The 18,946-nt window shown below is 46.7% G+C and overlaps 1 protein-coding gene across 2 annotated transcripts; it reads left to right on the forward strand.

Annotated features, from left to right (window-relative positions):
• The first annotated feature begins 5,979 nt into the window (after positions 1-5,979).
• LOC140217338 (mitochondrial 2-oxodicarboxylate carrier-like) lies at positions 5,980-18,414 on the forward strand. Of its 2 annotated transcripts, none has more exons than XM_072287845.1 (2): positions 5,980-6,088; positions 15,870-18,414. In XM_072287845.1, exon 2 carries the CDS (start codon positions 15,912-15,914, stop codon positions 16,833-16,835), a length of 924 nt encoding a protein of 307 aa, XP_072143946.1. In that variant the 5' UTR covers positions 5,980-6,088; positions 15,870-15,911; the 3' UTR covers positions 16,836-18,414. The 2 variants fall into 2 exon arrangements, with proteins under 2 accessions (XP_072143946.1, XP_072143945.1); XM_072287844.1 differs by lacking the exon at positions 5,980-6,088 and adding an exon at positions 13,793-13,890.
• The last annotated feature ends 532 nt before the right edge of the window (positions 18,415-18,946 follow it).

Genomic DNA, 18,946 nt, shown 5'->3' on the forward strand with positions numbered 1-18,946 from the left:
CAGAAATCTGGTGTTTGCATAGGGGCAAACGCAGCCCCCGCTCTTAGAAACATACCTTTAGGTTTTGTGGACAAAAAAATTCAGAAGCTTTGTGGTTTGGCCATGAAAATCTTCCATTTTATGGATGATTATTTAGTTGTGGTGGATAATTCTGAGTTTAACCAAGAGTATGCTAATATACCGAATATTTTTTTGCGAAAACGGAACGGGACTGAAATTTACTGTTGAATTACCAAGAGATAATACTCTACCGTTTCTAGATTTCTAAGCCTTTTACAAAATTATTTGTGCTGGAAGTATAATCCCCGATTTGTGAAACTTTTCCTGCCGTACAATTCAGGACACAACAAATTGGTCAAAATGGTATCGTCTTGTCTTGCCTCTGTTACGCCATAACAAAGTCTTGTCAGCACCACTTGCTGGATGGGGCTTAGGATCAAGTCAACAGGCTAACCGTGGCTGGTTACCTCGAGCACTCAAACAGGGCGACTGCCGAAAAACCGTCGAAATGGTTAAAACGCAGAGAAAGAGCAAGGTATGGAAATTATATTGGTGATCGCAAAACGCCAACAGTTATTCCTTATGTGCATAGGCTGGCACATGGCCTCAAAAATGCCGCGAACCGATATGGGGTTAGTTTTTTCTTGTCGGAAGAAATTATGCAGTCTGTGCCAGGCTGTGCATCCGCGCGCACAGATGTCGGATTCTGTAGCGCACAATTCGTGCAAGGTAAAGCATATAGTACAAAATTTGCGGCGTGCTGCAACAATGTCGTGTACGAAATTCCCCTGTCATGCTGATCTTGTTACATCGGCCAAACGGGCAGGTGTATAAACAAAAGGTTGCAAAAACATTCCTCAGACGCGGGTCAATCGCATTTGGCAACCCATTACGCAGCTTGCAGTTGCAAGCCCATTTTTGAACGCACACGCATAATCTGGACAAATAAACACGAAAAGGGCCTACTTAATCAATAAATGTGGTGACAGGTGTGTCAGCCAGGCGTCACTCGCGCTAGACAAGGAAAAACGTTTTTTTGTTCAGATGTATCTAATCGTTAAAATATCGCACTATCTTGTGTTACCACTCTTCTGCCTTGTTTCGCTTTTCGTTGAAGGAATGAGTGGTGTGCGGGTGTACGCATGCGTGTTTTATTTTATTTATGTGATTGTTTGTAAGCAATAAACTTTTAGTCATGAGTCAGCGATCGTGTTCGTTTCTCTTCTTTGTCCGTGTTTGATTTCTTCGCGCTATAAGTAATATTGCTTTCAGAAGCATAAATATGCAAAATAATTGGGCCCGTTTTCTTTCTTGTGCAGATGCCTAAAATTTACCGAAATAATTCCTGCACGCCTTCTGTAGCCATTATTTTCGGTCAGCTAGTACTCTGCGCTGATGAATGCTACACAGGGGACATCAGCACGCAAAGGATCGCAGCAATTAATATACAACTTTATTTTGTTATTACCTCAGATTAAGCCTGAGTTTGTGTCAAGACCGAACTTGGCAATTTGGTAAATTATTTTGCATGCCTTCTTGTTTAGTGTGGTAAAAGCGACAAGCTATTGGAGTGAACTGTCAACAGCAAAAGTTTACGGGATGCGGTTTCCCCTTCAAATGAATTCCTGCATTGTTAAGGCATGACACTTCGTATTTAATGAATCACTGTGTAGGTGGCGAAGGCTACTACATGCTGGAACGTTTATTTCGAGTCTGTGTGAACATGCTTCGCGAAAATTCGGCTTCTTGGCAGATCCTGCGTCCTGTAAACTTTTACGGTTGACTGTACCTGCATGGTCTTCTGTAAAAACTGTTATTTAAACCTTTGGGTTTCAGTAACGTACCAACTGCTAGAAAGGCACTGCCGCTTATCACATGCTGTAGAATTCCGACACCAAAAGCACTGTTAGTAGTGTTGTTTCTCTTGCTTCTGCGGATATAATTACAGTACGTGCTTATTGCACCTAGTGTAATTTCTTTAACCTTGACAGCATAAAACTAATGTTTTAAAACTTAGTCCACAAATAGTCTACAGATTTTTCCTCGTGGGCCTCTTTGCTTTCTTGCACATCTTATCTTTTGTCTGCGGAAAGTATCTTTAGAAATACTCGTTAACAAGTCCTTTTTTTTTACTATAACTGTCAATAGACTTTATAGTGAAGTGGGCCAAGCCAAGACAACCCAGAAGCGAGCAGCGGTTCAGGACAACACTAAATTAGAGTGACGTTTTCGAAATCATGGCGGCATTCAAGGTCTTCCGCTATCCACAACGTCGAACACAAAGTTAAACACAACTGGTGACCAGGCACGAGGAGCATGCGCTGCATTCGCGAGAATAGCCATTTTTACTTCTGGTAAAGCTCTCTAACCGGTGAACAAGCTTTGATGCTACGAAAGGCTTTTCAGCGCCCGCGTTTCAAGCAGCGAGGGACACAATATGGCGTTTTTGCTGCGTCCTTGCCGTATTTTCCGCCATTCCCGTGGTACATCCCCAGCAGCCATTGGTGACCGATGGCGACGGTGGATATACAGTTTCGAAAACCTTTTGTTGGAAACGACCAACGACGCGCAAGAAAAGACACTTCTCCTTCCACTACATCTGTGAACAGGCTTACGATGTCTGTGCCTTTACTGACGCCGGTAATGCCAGCGACCCCAACAGCCTCCAGCAGCAACGCCGGTCAAGGTGAATCCAACCGGTCACACGGGTACGAGTAGGTCAAGAAACGTCTCCACGATCATTTCGCGCCAAAAAATTAACCGTGAGTACAAGATCTTGAACTTCCGAAGAGGGCCTCAACAAGATGGTAAGACGATACACGTTTCCTATACGCGCCTCCAGTCCTTGGCAAGGTGCGGCTGATTTTCAGACATTGATACTGAAATCAAGTCGCAAATTGTGCTGGGCACCACGCCCACGAAACTCCAAAGGTTTGAACGCCAAAGCGTTGCTACACTGGAACAAGTGCTGACCTAGGGACGTACACACGATTTGATACGATCTCGATCGGGTGAGGTGGAATTTCACCGCAAGAATCGGGAAACGTCGACGAAACCGGGCATCGCGATGATCAAAAAAAAAAAAAAAAAAGTAGAAAAGATTGTATTCACTTTATTGGTACATGGTTGTGACTTCCCCGAGTCTCGAGCGGTTCTGATTAACACGGTACTTAAATACCCTGGTGGTCTTGTGGTTGCCGACGTCTACCCGGGTAGCCTGTGGAAGGATTTGTGCATTCGTCAGGCTTTGTCGTTGATGGCCTCCCGCACTTCGGTTTGTCGTCGCTTCGTCCATCCCTTTGTGTCAGCTCGGGGAATAAAAGGGTGACGCCGTTTCGGAGAAGAGGGCAATTACGTTGACATGGGGATGCCCGCTTGAACGCTTATAACACTTGATAGGTCGAGATCCAGGCTTACCGTAACAGCCTTATCTGGGACGAGACAAACCATCTTGTCTTGGGAACGTACGCCTGAATGTCTGTCACTCTTGACAGGTCGATCATAACAGCCCATCCGCGGCCACAGGAGGTCTCGAAGTGGTTTATCCAAGCACCTCGAAGAGATTGGTAGACCTCGTGCTTCTGCTTCGTTTCGCCGATCGTTCCAAGGCCTGCCTGGTGATACTTTCTGGAAATAAACCACGCCAACCCCAAGGCACAACAAACAGAGAGCACCCAACCAACCATAAGAACTGCCAAGTTCACTCGTCCTTCACATAAAACCCTATCATAATCGTACCTGCAGGCCTCGTTTCAGATTCCTGAAAACAAACGAAGGAGAGAACCAGACTTCGGTGCGTATTTCAATCAGCCTAATGCCTAACGTTTATGCCTAACGTTTAATAATTTTATCCGGTTCCAATATATTCTAGGTGTGGCCTTCTTTTTCTGACGTATTTCTGACTACCAATGTTCACTTTCACCTTTTATCTTTGCTTGCAGCAGTATTTGAACCATATACTTTTTCTCACGGCACGTTTACCATTTACTGGCTACTTCATTCTGCGGCAACTGCGCCTTCTTTGCCTGCCTGTGCTCTCGGGATGCTTTCTATTGTTCGGTGATCGATTCTCGTATCTGCCTGTTCCACCAGCTTTTCGGTTTCTTTTTTCCTTTCCAACGAACATGTTTCTCTTTCCATATTTCTGTCGTTATTACACTTAGAAACTCACTATATTCCCACTCTTTACTTGGCCATTTGCAAAGTTATTCCGCGACTCTTGTGACTATATTTGTTATTTGTTCAGCGTTCAAATTTGTACTGGCCATTTTGCTCTCCTTGCTCTCTTTCCCGACTACATATCCCATAGTCAAAATGACGTGTTTATGGTCACTCCCTATGCTGCTATACCCTTCCTCGTCAATGATCCTTTCTCTCAACTTATCATGAATTCCTTATGTCATCAGACAGTAATCAATGGCCGATTGCCGGTTTACCACTTCCTACGTGATCTGTCCTTCACACTTCGGCACTGTATTCACGATAACGAGGTTACGTTGTTCACAAAGATCTAGTGTTGGCTTCCCGTTGTTGTCGGTATAGCCATCTAGATCCTCTATGTGGGTATTCATGTCACCTAATAGGACAATTTCGGCATCATTCCCGAAACCCTTAATATCAGCACTTATGCATTCCACTAAATCTTGATTCTTCTCGGTGAAATTATTTCCGGCCCACAAATACGTTACGCCCAGCCAAGTTTTTCTTTTTTCATTCATTGTACCTGATAGCCAAAGATGGTCTTTACATATTGAATTTATTCTTTTCCATTTAGCTCCCTGATGGATGAGCATTCCGGCTCCCCCTCCCTTTCTTTCCTACTCAGTACTGTAATAGAATAAAGAACAACTTGTACTGTTGCACCCATTGAGTTTCTCACTCTATGGTTGCACCCTTCCCTGCTCCCCGCAAGTTGCTTCCGCCATCTCTCGAGCATTTTTGTCACTAAGCACAGGTCATGCACTTTTGAAGCGTCAGATGGCGTACTAGACCCTTGGAAATGACTCTATTGGAAATAAGCCCTTAAACGAAAAATTTGAGAAATAAGGCATTTCAATAATAAATAAATTGGGGGCTTTGCACGTAAAGGTGAATGGGAGGGGGCAGCTAAGAGAAGGAGGTAATGTAGTGTAGTACGGAATGCAAGGTAGGTCAATGTGTGTTATAAAGTGCGATGGAAACAATGACAGGGTATCTCGAAAGTAGTGCCATTAGGTCACGTGCATTAGGTGCACCCCTCTCTTGCCCCATCAAACAATAAATCACGAATAAAATATGAGTGTATAATGCCTGCTTGTAGATATATTTCAAGCATGCTGAGCTCTTAGCAGCGAGTGATATTCGACATATTTCATGAAGTTAAATTTGGGACCTGTGCTGGCAAAAGATATACGTTACATCACATTCACGTCGCAAAAGAGGAAAATAAACACAACTGCGCGTATCGCATTTAGTTGTAGGATGTTTATGTAACCGTTTCACATGGATTCGAACATACATGCGTTGGATGTGCATATTTTTACAAACTCCTCGTGGGCACACTTATTACTATTAAGATCTAATTAATTTGGCTGCACAAAGTTCAGGAAAGGCTTACAGTGTATGCAGTTGGGTAAGTATTTTGCCACACGTTGCAGTGGCTTATCAAGCGAAGGAGAAAAATATATTAGTGTGGGAGTTACTTTATTGATAACGGGCAACGGTTCTCATCCATGGCCTCCGGTTATTACAAGCATAAACTGCCGGTACAAACGACGTCTCCAGAGTCTCCCGACGTGCGTTCCTAAAACATCGCGCTAGTGCCGTAATTGTCAGTACCTGGGGTATATATACATATATATTCTTGACTGCGTCGTTTGTGGTAGCATCAAGCTTATATCAAGATACCCAGTCACCAGCAAGCTTAAAAATAACTGCAACGTAGCGTTGGCCGCACGACCTCCGCGAGCAGACGACGGAACTCGTAGCTCTCACAGTCTGGCCACGTGACATCCGGAAAAAGCTGCGGAGCACGCCTTCCCCAGCACCGTTCGTTTTTCCGGGGCGCCGCGAGTGGCGAGCGTTCCGGCGCGGCTTCTACATTGTGCTGGTGAGTGAGCGTCCGCCTTCTGCCATTACGAAACTCGACGCCAGTCTAGTGCCTGGCCAAACATAATTACCGCGGCCAGCTTGTAACATACGATAGCGGAGTTTCTGAAACAAGGAGAGCTCTTCGTTGATCGGTGTTCACTTCGGGCTGCCGCAGCGCCGGGCGTGTACCGGTTGACGCTGGCCGCGCAGGATTCACCGTGTACACGTGCTAGCCCCGAAAGCGGACAGCGAAGCGTCTATTTTGAGGCAAATTGGCACTGAGGGCGTGACCTTGGGGAAACGGTTTACTGGCAGCAGAGGGGTCTGACATATGTTGTTGCTTGCCAAGTTTCACTGCTGCATTCCGAGTGCTTCGTTAGTACTGTGATCCTTCCTTCTTGCTGCCAAAGCGCGCCGGCTGTTCGGGCTGTGACTGGGAAAGGACACCGTTTATGTGGAGCGTGTTTGTTTACAACGGGCGGCGGCACCTGCTCGCATCGACTTTGTGACGTACGCAGCGCTCCAGCCGCCGTGTTATTTCGGCTTGGGACGCAAGGCGCTTTAATGCTTCCAAAGAATGAATCCGGGTGGGGCATTCCACTGTGCTTGCTTGCTGAGAAGGTTGAAATCACGTGTGTATTCGCTGCGAAAGCACCTCATCCGCAATCTCTGCGGCCAACTACAGCGATGCTTGCTTTGTGTCACCTGATACGTCATGGACGAGACATGCCGTGAGATAGTTAACTATCCTTTTGTTGAATATGATAAAGCGACCACAAAAATCGATGGCATGCCTGTACGAATTTCAGGAACGGGCAAATACCTGTAATATTTCACGTGTTACGCTTCCTGCATATTCAGACGCAACCATAGCTGCAACTCATTTAACCTACCGCTGTAGCTCAATGGCTGTAGCGTCCTGCTTCTGAGCGCGAGGTTCCGGGTTCGATTCCCGACTGCAGCTACCGCATTCAGATGAGGCAGGAATGTAAAAACGCCCGTCTGCAGTTCTTTGGGTGCATGCTAAATAACCCCAGGTGGCCAGGATCGATTCGCAGCACCCACTACGGTGGCTGCAGTACCCCGTGAATTGATTTGATACGCTAGATCTCATAATTTAGCTTCTCCATTTCGAGCTACTCTTTCTCTACACGCTTGCGGGATCTCCAAGAGAGGGACACTGACGTGCTGTAGCGTTCCATACCTGTTCCGCGGTCAGTAGCGTACTTACTAACTTAACCAGCCTACCGTCTGCTGAAATCTGGTTGAGTCTCCTGTGGTTATGCAGAACGCATCGTACTTTTGCTTCCAACAGCTTGGTGAGCAACTAAGTCGTGGTTTAATGACTATCGTTGTGCCTAATAGGAAAAAGTGTGTGGGCTAGACATGTACCCGTGTATTATGCTTCATGCCAGAGGCGTAGGAACGATTTAGACTGAATAATTACGCTTGAGGTTCGAAACAAGGCAATGCCACGCTCGTAGCTTGGCGCTTCGGCAACCATAATGATTTCCGATTATCGCGAAAATTATCTCCTGCATTAATTTTTCAGACGGCGAGTCGATTAAAGCGTTGTTGGAATCGATACCTCCGTAATTGCGGGCACTTACGTAAGCTTTTTGTCACTCCTGTGTGAGGCGTGTTAACCTTGAAGCCTGCTCGAATGTCACGCGACCGATTCATTGAACCTGGGTATTCCAAGCGCGTGCTGTCTTGTAGAAGAGACTGGGCAAGTTGAACTGATAACCCCTTGTGTATAGCCCACTTCTTGCGTTCCTTGACTGCGCAGTAATGACACTTCTAGGCCGCGCGATAAGCGCAAATCTGCAGCTGGAAACACTCGGTAGCGATAAGGACGTCCGTTCTTCATTGACAAGGCTGCAACGTCATTGGCAACGGTATAAAGACAAATCTCTGCGCCGCTAAAAGTACTGCAGGCGACACCCTGCTCTTGCTAACCGCCCCTGGAGGAACGAGACACCGTTTTGTCACTGTACGCGGAAGTAACAAAGTTCTTTAACGAAAAAGTGAAAATATGGCTGGGATGATACGTAACGATTCTAATTATTTTCCTCTTGGCACTTCAGTGGTTCGAGCTGCTCCGCCTCTGTTAGTTATCACGGCGATCGGCCAGTCAGGATCTGTGGATAAGAAGGTCGTAGAATCGGGCGAAAGGAATAATTACATTATGCTGGCCTAGGTTTTGACTATAATTATGGGGCAGTGGTATTGAGAAATCGACTGGTTGATCAACTGTGCCAGTTGCGAGCCCTGTTTTTGACGGTAACAAATTAGACATCGGTGCATCAGCTGAAAGATAAAAATAAAAAAAAAATGACCGGAAGGGACAAGAAACTTACGTTGTCCTTGTTCCCAATCAATGTATTGAAGTCTTAATTCTGTCATGGAGTGGATTCCAAACAGCTATAGGGCTTTGAATTTGCATATCTGCAATCGTGTGAAAAATATGCCAGCAAATTATTTTTTTCAATTCGTGAAGTATTTGCAAGCCACCAGGAGAAGCAGCACAGAGGTTTAATATCAGCCTGTCGCAACGTATGGTCCTTTGAGAAACTTCTCGAAGAAAAAGATCTGCGGCACGCGAGTCTACGCGAATGATGTGGTGAGAGATGCTGACACTCTACTTTCTCAAATTACTTGTGGCGTTTGCCTTTCTCTATATCAAATATTTCTTAAAGCGTTGTACAATATGCCTGCACAAGAATTCTTGCACCAGATATAAATAGCACTAGACCAAATCATTCATTAAAGGCACGAACCAAGCTATAGAACATTTTCAAATAACAAACAAACGCAGTTCTTTCATTCCATCTTATTTTCTAAAGCTGCCAGAAGCACGAGGCTGGGCTACCGAAAATAAAAATTAATGAGGTTTTGAGTAACAAAAAATGGTTCTAAAATATTTTATTAAAACCTCCTAGTTATTACCGCCTCGTGCACAAATGTATATGTTATGCGCGCGGAGCGCGGGCCGTGAGCAGGATGATCGCATTTTGCAAGACGTAGTACCCATAGCTTCCCACAATAATTACTAGAGGGAACTCTGGCGCTGCAATCGTTCAGCCACCAATGGGAATGATGGGAAGTACATGGACTTGTCTGATCTTCGTGATTGTGGATTCAGACGCTCTTGTGGCTTTATTAAGCTTTATATGCCTTCATTGTCATAAATTTCAGATTAATCTATTCACCCTTTTCGCGGAGCAGTTTATGCTCAAGAAACGAGATGGCGCTTTCGGCGGCGCGCCGTACGTCGCCTCAGCGATATCGCACGAATACGAAACCATTACCGCTTCTACCTTGCTCCTGCGCGATCAGCTGTCGCAAATGCAACTGAGTTCTCGCTAACACACTGTGCTCCAGTTATGCTCGATTGAATCTATGTAGGTTTAAGACGTGTGCAGTGATTGGCTGCAGAAGTATTGACTAGCATATTAGGGAATGGAATGAATCTGTGTGGCCAAGTTCACGGACCGCTGCTGTAACTGTCCGTACTTGTCACCGGCGCTTCTAGATGTACGACTTTCCTCGATGATCTATAAAAATTTGCTGGTCCACCAGCGTTGCATCGCTAACCTTCTGAAAGGTTTCAGCCCCGGAACGTCGGCAAGGGTGAGTGCCGCTCGATAAACAATGACAGAGGGAGTAGCGCCGCGCTTCCTGTCATAGCAAGTTTCGTGCACAGTATCTACACACATTTGCCTCAACTGGCACGGAGACTTACGCCCACTCTATCGCCAACGTGTCAAGGATAAGTGAATGGGCACGCAGTTGAATATATGCGCCTTCTATAGGCACAATGGCGGACTACACCGATAGCGCACGAATGGTCGAAGCTGAATGTTTCGTGACGTTCCACAAGAGTAAGAAAGTTACGAGCGAAAATAGATCTTTGCTATACAAAGTATTACGATGTACACAACAGCTGCGTTTCAAGTATTGTGCGCAGCAGGAACAAATCTATCGAAACTCGGCACACTCGCCAGCGATTAGGCAGAAAATGATCAGAAAGTGACCGCACCGAGGAACCTTACTGAGTGAGAAATGTGACAAGCCGCTGCTTAAGTGTCTGCTAAATAAAGAACGAAGAGCAAAACGCACTAATCCTGATTCAATTCATGGGCGGACAGATAGGACAGCTTGGAATACATACTTTGCCCCGCTTTTAAAACAAGCAACATATACGCTGCTCGCGCCGTTTGGATCTGTAGCTTAATCAGCTCCGAAAGCACTTCTGCATCTTCTCTGAAGCTGTGGCCAAAGCTTCGTGTCGTCCACCCAGTCGCCGTCTACGATATCTCCCGAAACAGAGGTTTGCTTAGCCGCATCGGTGTCATACAGATCTATTGTAAATACGGAGGCAAACAATGGACGCGTCACCACGTGATCTAAGATGGCAGCGCACACGGGACCGCTTCGAAAAGGGTCAGTACATTTCGAAGTGCAGAAGACGCCGCGAACACGCGCTTATTTTCGAGAATGCATCACCGGATTTGTACAAATTCAGAAAACAAGAGAATGTATATACGCGTGGCTGTCGAGGGTGGAACCCTTGACCGCGCTCAAAGAACTATCATATAGTCAGCCCAGTAAGACTGACACTTCGTGTTGTGAAAACTTACTATTCAATGCGTAAGCATTTCTTACCCAACGATAACTGTCCGTCCGTCTCTCCTTCGCGTAAGACGATCTCTTTTAAGATAGAGCCAGCCAGCTGTGGAAGAAGACGACGACGATCGCGCGAGCAGTGGCACGAGCGCGTCTCTGTGACCACGTGACGTGTACAATCACGCACCAGAACTCTATACCTGAACTCATAGAGTTTCATACAATAATTACTAGAGGGAACTCTGGCGCTTGTGTCTACGGGAGCTGCAATGGCCAGGAGCGGTTGTACCCATAGAGTTCCTTACAATAATTATTATGAAACTCTATGGTTGTACCAGCATGGGAATTACATGCATTTGCCTAAACTTCGTATTTCTGGCTTCAAACGGCTTTGTGACTGTAAACTCGTCATTTTCAACAATGTACTGCGTAATAAATAATTAAATAAACCTCATTTAAATTATCCGACGGCAGGATTCGAACACAGGAACTCTAGCACAGAAGCCTGATGTTGAAACCATCAAGCTACGAACACATCTATCGACAAGCAAATGAAACGCCCTTATTGATTTATCACGGGCATGCCAGTACCTTGAGACGCTTGGAGCGTTTCGATTTGGGCACCTGGACAAGCTCAATCATTGCAATTGATAGCAATCGTGCGTGTTCGCGGCGTCTTCTGCACTTCTAAGAGGATAGATTGCGCTGAAATTTACGTCAATAAGATTTATATAGCGTAACATACAAGAACGTCTTAATGCCCAAGCACAAAGATCAGACAAATCCATGTACTTACCATCATTCCCATGGGGGTGCAACGACTGCAGCGCCAGAGTTCCCTCTATAGTAATTATTGTATGAAAATCTATGCCTGAACTAGCCACCGTACCCGAACTGTGGAGCAGCCGTGGCTTCGGATCGGAACGGCATCCGCGCACCTGGCGCTGCCACCTGCAGTAGTTTGTTTGCCTCATCAGTTCACGTTGCGCCGCCTTCCGCAGTAGTTCGTGTCGCCGCAGCGCTGTCGCATTTACCGTAATAGCGCCAAGACGACCGCAGACGCCTAGTGCACAAGAGCGGAAACGTAGGAATGCAGAGTATCAGCGTGAATACAGCTTACGCCAGAAACAAATGAACAACGCTGCACAGAGCGGCGAACTACAGCCTCACGCTGCCGAACGCAACGAACGGGATGAACGACGCCGTGCCGAAGCCGCCCGATACCGACGTTCCAGGGAAAGCTGCATACATTTCCTTCATTTCCTACACCTCCCTCGTCATTTCACCCGACGTGCACGTGCGCAGCGGGCTATAACACGAGTGAACATTGTTTGTACTCGCCTCTTCTACGTCGTCTCGTGCAGGGCTCGCTTGAAACATCGGTGTTGAAATCGCGCTTCTCCGTTTCACGAGTCTTGCAATCGTACCTAACACACCAGCGCACGACCACTCAACAACACGTCGTTACCACGAAATGCTTACGCATCATTCAGATAACTCCGGGAGGAGATTCGACGTACCATTTTCAATCTTGTTTTCCCACCTTCTAGTTGTTGTTTGATCCAGCATTACAAAACAGGCAATAAAAAAAAAAAGTAAAGCGTCGGTGGCGTAATGGTTTCAGTGTCGAGCTTCGGTGCTATAGGTCCTTTGCTCGAATCCTGCCGTCGGTCAATTTTAGTAACGTTTATTTATTACGCACTACTCTGTTGAAAATGAGTTTACAAAGTCGAAAGGACGAAGTACCATGTGCGCGGCCAAATGAACTATTGGAGGCCGCTTGATCACCGGCTGGTCAAACCGCGTCTTTTAGTCGTTTGAGAGGAGGAGGAGGAGGAGGAACTTTATTGTTGCAGAAACTGTTGCGCGGTTTATTCCTGGGTGGTTCCCTCTGACAGGGCTCCACTGGCGATCGCGGCTCGCCGGGCCTGGTCGAGGGTCGCCAGTTGGCTTCCCAGGTCCAGTTCGAAGAGTCTCGCCTCCCAAGACCACGTAGTGAGCGTGTGTGTTGTGACTCGTGGCGAAATTGCGTCGCCCGGACGGTCGGTACACTCGTGTGTTATGTGCGCGAGTGTCGCTGTGTGGTTGCTACACCAGGGACATGACCGGGACGTATAACTGCCTGGTCGTTTGAGAACAAAAGGCACATAGCTACATCAGCTAGCTCCCAGAGTTGGGTACCCAAGCAGGCTGGAAATCGAAGCCGTAGGCTCGAAACTCCCGTGGGTTAAATACTTGTGCGTCGCTGAAACAGTTTCAGCACTCTTGCTGACGCCAAGCGTCTCAAGCAGCACAGGTTCCTGCGCGACACTCTTTTACGTCTAAGCGCGGTTCCAGAAAAACGAGGAAGAAGCAGTCCCACAATAGGCGCGGAGAGGTCATCAGTTAATTATGCTCTTCAATGATTAATATATAATTTACCAACTCACTTACCGTGCAATCGAAACTGTTCTAATACCGCAAAACTTACTGTTAATATAAATTGTAATAATTTATTAATGTTCATTTTTATGCTAAATCAATAATTGGATAATTTATGATATCGCTTATCGTGTATTCGAATATATTCTAAAACCACGAAATGTACTGTTTATATATAATTATGGTAATTTTTTTTAAATTCAGCTTTATGTCAAGTAAGTCTGTTTCCTAATGAAATTAAATAAGTAGGCGAGCAAGCAAGCACTACGAAATTCTTCTGTAGTTCTTCTCCCACATTAATGGCGCGCGTCATCAATGAGAGATTGGCCTTAAAACCGCCTTAATGAACAAGGTGGTTTTAAATTTGTTTAAGAAAATCAAAAGCAATGTCAAACTAAGTCTGCACATAGATGTTCCAGTGCCATAACAAACTCTGAATATTAGAAGAATCTAAAGATCACTAACTAAATTTGAGGGATGATAATTAAAAATAACATGTAAGAAACGTGTCCAAAGTTATTGTTGTCGCTATGTGTCACGGCTAAAGTTATCAATATTGGTTTCATGTTGCTTCATATTCCTGTGCTTTCGCCGTAGGTGAGTGTACGTATACAGTTGATTATCATCATCACCGTCACCATTGCTTCCGCCACGGCCATTGCCGCTTCACTCGCCCCCTTCCCCGACCTGATAGCCAGATACTAACGTGAGAGTCAGCGCTTTGTTGGGGGCAGTACGATGGCTTCGACGAAGACGATTCTTTGTCCTCCGGTGAGACGTATTTTCCTTAAGATTCAAATTATCCTTAACACTCGTACCGGCCGATTCATGGCCGATCCCCCGGAGTGAGTTCGCCATCTCACTGAGGAACAGCCAACCAACCAACGTGCCACGTCTCTTTCAGGTTTCGCGTTCGGAAAGTTGTGATGTTTTTGAAACGCGCGCAGCGTTTTGACCCGTGTTGCTTTGTTGCTTGAGCGCAACCGCTCGGCTCGTGCATTGGGTTCCTCTGTATAAAGATATACCAAGCAAGCGTCGACTGCAAACCATCAATTTTCAAGTTGCTTTCTTGTTTCTTTTGCCTACACGTTTGTTTGTAACTCGTCTTCGTCTGTCGGCCAGAACGCCTTTCGACAAACTGGTTGAGCCTGATTCGGCGCCCAAATATGTGCTGCTGATTCCGTTGATGCTTTAACCATTGCTGAATATTGGCACCCGTGATTTAATCGCACGATTTGCTGTAAGGCGTGCGTTCCGGTGTTGGCACGACTTTCCACATGTTCTCTAACAGCATGAACCCTAGGCGCGCTGCGTACCATGGAGTTCAAGCAATGCTTGAAACCGTTCTACTTGAATCATTAGGAAACCGCTGCAAGCCCACTCATACTTGTTTAGAGCGAGTGAGCTGTCTAGAACTGTTACATGGTTACACTGTTTTGATAATGTTCACTATACTCTATCTCAGTAGTTCCTTGCAGCACTGCGGAAGCTGCAGGACTGCTTAGCCAATAAGAATACCGAATTACCAAAATACCGAAATACCAAAATACCAAGATGTGTTCAACGGCGCCACGTCGTTTTCCCAGAGTCTTCATTGTCATCCTTTCGACACATACTCCACGGTTGTATTGACGCGGCAAATGTTTTGGCGTTGTAACCATAAGCTGCGTTTACATGAATGGGACAGTGGGACTTTTCTTCATGTATATGCTTTCTCAGCAGTTCCTTGCAGCCTCCTTAGCCAGTATAGTAAGAGGGAACGCCCTTATAGATCTTCACGCGCACCGCATCTTCTCCTCGGCGTCTATTTGGCGTCTCCTCGCCACCGTCGTCACGTACCATACTAGAGCGGAGAAGTAAATTTATGATGCAGTGAGCAAGTAGGCTTTTATACCCGCATCATCACCAGTGCCAAGGCTGTGGCGCAGTCGGCTAACTGGAAATAATCTATCTTCAAAGCTCAACTTCGCCGTTATAGTCCTCGCACCGTCAACACAAACAGCTGTTGCGCTCAATAATGACGACAAAACATGCCTGCTGCTTTTCCCTCATCGTGAGATGAGACTAAGCGACGACGGAGTTTAGTACTTATTTCTTGCTGTCAGACCGGAGAGCCAGTAACAAGCGCGAACTCGAGTCGAAGCGGGTGATCTTGGCTGTATGTACACTGCTATGCTGTTACGTAATCATGGTTAGGGTGGCTATTAAGGGTAAACTGCAGTAACTGACACAATAATTAGCCGTATACGACGTGCATGCGCAAAGGTCTTAACCTGTCTCGTATCGCTGTAACATATCGTGTACCAAGCAAACATAAAACTGCCCCTGCCGCCAATAACCAGATATTTTTGCCTGGAACTATGTTTCGCTGCGCAAGGATATCGACTGTGTGCACCTCGTAGCTTCGACACTGCTGCAAGTTTCTTGTGAGATAGAATACAGTTGAACAACTGTGAATGAGTGAACTTTCTGTGTTAGACGCTTTGTGGTGGTGTATAGTTAAGATTTTGAATAAGGTCACTTACGTTAATCGCGGACTTTATGTATTGGCCTCCGAAGTCAGGTTTTCTTTCTAAAGAAAGATTTTCTTTAACCTCCTTGGCAGACATACTTTCGACAGCGAAGGCAAGTGCGTGCTATCGTGTCGCAGTAAGCGGCGCTGCCTACACTTGGGCTTCACCATGTGCTCGGCTGTAATGGGCCAAGATGTGACGTCATGTTTTCCTCTCTGATTTCGTGTCACTTTGCAGAAAGGTGGACACAGCAGCGTTACCACCACAAGCAGCAGCACCATGTCGGAGCGCTCGGGCGTCCGGAAGCTGGCGCGAGAAGCCGCCATCCAGATCGCGTCGGGCGGCTCGGCGGGCTTCGTCGAGATCTGCCTGATGCACCCGCTGGACGTGGTCAAGACCCGCTTCCAGGTGCAGCACAACCAGCTGCTCGCCGCTGCCGGAGAGCATCGCTACACCTCGATCGCCGACTGCTTCCGGCGCATGGTCCGCTCTGAGGGATACCTGGCCATCTACAAGGGAATCTTGCCACCGATCCTGGCCGAAACGCCCAAGCGAGCCGTCAAGTTCTTCACCTTCGAACAATACAAGAAGATGTTCGCGTTCGGCGGCCCTCAGACGGCCATCACCCTCTCTTTAGCCGGACTATTCGCAGGTCTCACCGAAGCTGTGTTCGTGAACCCGTTCGAAGTGGTCAAGGTGCGGCTGCAGACCGACAAGCAGGTCGTCACGATGCAGCCAAGCACGTTCGCCGTAGCCAGACAGATATACCGTGAGGCAGGGTTTGGCCTTCGGGGCCTGAACCTCGGGCTCACCTCGACCATGAGTCGAAACGGACTGTTCAACATGTTCTACTTTGGCTTTTACTTCACAGTCAAGGACAAGCTGCCAAAGTTGGACAGCGAGGCGGCTACCTTCGCCATGCGACTGGCAACAGGGTTCGTGGCTGGCACTGGCGCTTCCATGATGAACATACCGTTCGATGTGGCCAAGAGCCGCATCCAGGGCCCGCAGCCCGGGCCGCCTGGCACGATCAAGTACAGGACTTGCCTGCAGAGCGTGCGCACCGTGTACGTGGAGGAAGGTTTCTTTGCACTCTACAAAGGCCTCGTGCCCAAGGTCCTCCGGCTTGGTCCCGGTGGCGCCGTCATGTTGGTCGTGTACGAGCACATGCACGAATTCCTCAAGAAAAAGTTTCCTGGTTGATAATGTCAGAAGCACATTCTAGAACCACAAGAAATAATTCAAAGAAGGATGAAGGTGTGTTTGTTTGCCTCTGAACACTGGTTTCTATTTGAGAACATTGTCCGGTAATCACAGCACCCTGCATCGCACCATCTGTCCAAAATGTTTTTGTTTCTCCAAAGAAAGCGGACGCAATACCACTGCGCTTTTGTGAGCGTCTCACAAAACCAGCGTGCTTTCGTGAGTGGCTCACAGAAGTTCCTGGCACATGTCAAGCGGTGTTCAGCGTCTACAAGGCTTTGCGTTTGGGCCAACAAAGCCTCAATACATAGAAAGATAGTTGTGCGTCCAGCGTACTTCCTCACGCCTGAAGCGATACCGGCTTCTCCGCCAGTGGCTTTTGCGTAAAACATTCACACTAATGAAAAACATTACAAGTTCCGGCAAATGTAAAAAAAAAAAATATAAAAACATTATTTAAGACGTCTCACTTCGTGCCGCTGTACAACGCTCAACAATTTAAATGTTGTAATGGGAGCACACTGCTTTCTATGATTCGGTGCGGCTTACGTTTGCGTGCCTTGCAGCGACTTATTCTTCGCACTGTTTTCAAAAGCCCGAACACCCCTTCGCACCACGGACGTTCGTCGAGCGCCTAAATTGCCGCGTTTTGTTGGTTGAAAACTTTACACATAAGAAACGTCAATTCAGATGAGTGATAACATTATGCATGGAAAGGTTAAGGTATATAAAGCTGCTTTACGTTGATGCAGTTTTCTGTCATTTCTCGTGATGGAATAACTTGCTATCGTACTCGCCTCTTCAACAAAGTGCCGCTGTTAAAGTTGTGATTGCTGTGACAATTATCGACTGAGGCTGCGAGTGATGCGCTTCTGCATACTCGAAAAGTCGACGAACTTAAACACACATCTGAATGCACAGGTTGCTACAATAGCGTAATTTTGGTGACTGAGCAAATTATTTGGCATCCAGTATTGCTCTGATGAGTGTTGCGGGAACCATCTGTATATAGTATTGCCTGTCGCGTCTTAGCACTTTACTTCATCCGAAAGTTTGAGAAGTTCGTGTGCTGTAGCCTTACTTTAAATTGCCGTCGCGCACATTTTCTGGTATAGTCGCGACGACTCATCGCTGGGAGGCTCTTAAAAAGTTACAATTCCGAGTGAACTCACCCGCTCGGGCAAGTTCTCATCCGCACCAGCCGCGACCTGCGCTGTTTACAGCACAACGCGTCCTTTCTTGCTCTTGTTGTACCCTTGAAGTATACACGTGAATTGGCGCTTTCCTTGTCGTAATCCTTTTTCTCTTTTGTTTTCTGAGCGACTTCGTCCGGGAATGTTTTGTGTTGCCTTGTGATCCTCGGCCAGTGCTTGAAGAGCATGACTTGCGCTTCGATGCACGTGGGGCGCGCTGTTGGCTCTTATGCCGCGCTCTTCCAGTGTTAGCAAGCCACATTTGCTTTGCGACCAGGACCCGACCAAAAACAACAGAACGTTGTAAAGCTGGCGGCTTACCCACGGCATACGTGGTACTGCTTCCCTCTTGTGTATTATACCCGGTAAAGTTCATTTCTGGCGTGTTTGCGTCGTGCTTCTTCTTTTCTCCCTGGCTTCTCCAAGATGTGTTTGCTAAACCAACAGCCTTTAGCAAAAGATTGACTAGCGAGCCGTGTTGCTAACACCAACAAATGCTTTTTATACGGCAAATTTATACTGTAAATGTGCGCGTTCTTGCGCTGGGCGGCGCGATAGATGTATATAGAGGACGACAACATCAAATGCACCATTTTTAATATTTGTTTTACGTTTTCGTTCCCCAATGCCGTCTGATTCTTGACCTATTCCCCGTAGTGGGTTGTGCCATTTCACTTGGCACCAACAGACTCCGCAACACGGTGCTGTCTTGGGAAATCAAATTTGAGCGTTTGTAACGTCACGCTGTAGCGAAACACTCACATTGCACGCCTCCAGTCGTGGGCACACTGAGACGCACAGAGAGAATCGAAGAATTGACTACGAGATATGCAACGTTTCAAGCTTTTCAGTTGATTAGCACATTCGTAATTGTTAAACATGGGCCAATTCAAGACCAAGTGCTGCGCGTCGGAGGGC

Source organism: Dermacentor andersoni, chromosome 4, assembly GCF_023375885.2.
Source record: "Dermacentor andersoni chromosome 4, qqDerAnde1_hic_scaffold, whole genome shotgun sequence".
NCBI classification, from domain to species: domain Eukaryota; kingdom Metazoa; phylum Arthropoda; class Arachnida; order Ixodida; family Ixodidae; genus Dermacentor; species Dermacentor andersoni.

What these genes read in the sequence shown, in the direction of transcription:
- LOC140217338 (XM_072287844.1), top strand. Translation starts at nt 13,858, where the DNA reads ATGGCTTCGACGAAGACGATTCTTTGTCCTCCG. An exon ending in AGACGATTCTTTGTCCTCCG is followed by an intron (nt 13,891 to 15,869) that starts GTGAGACGTATT and finishes GTCACTTTGCAG; the next exon opens with AAAGGTGGACACAGCAGCGT.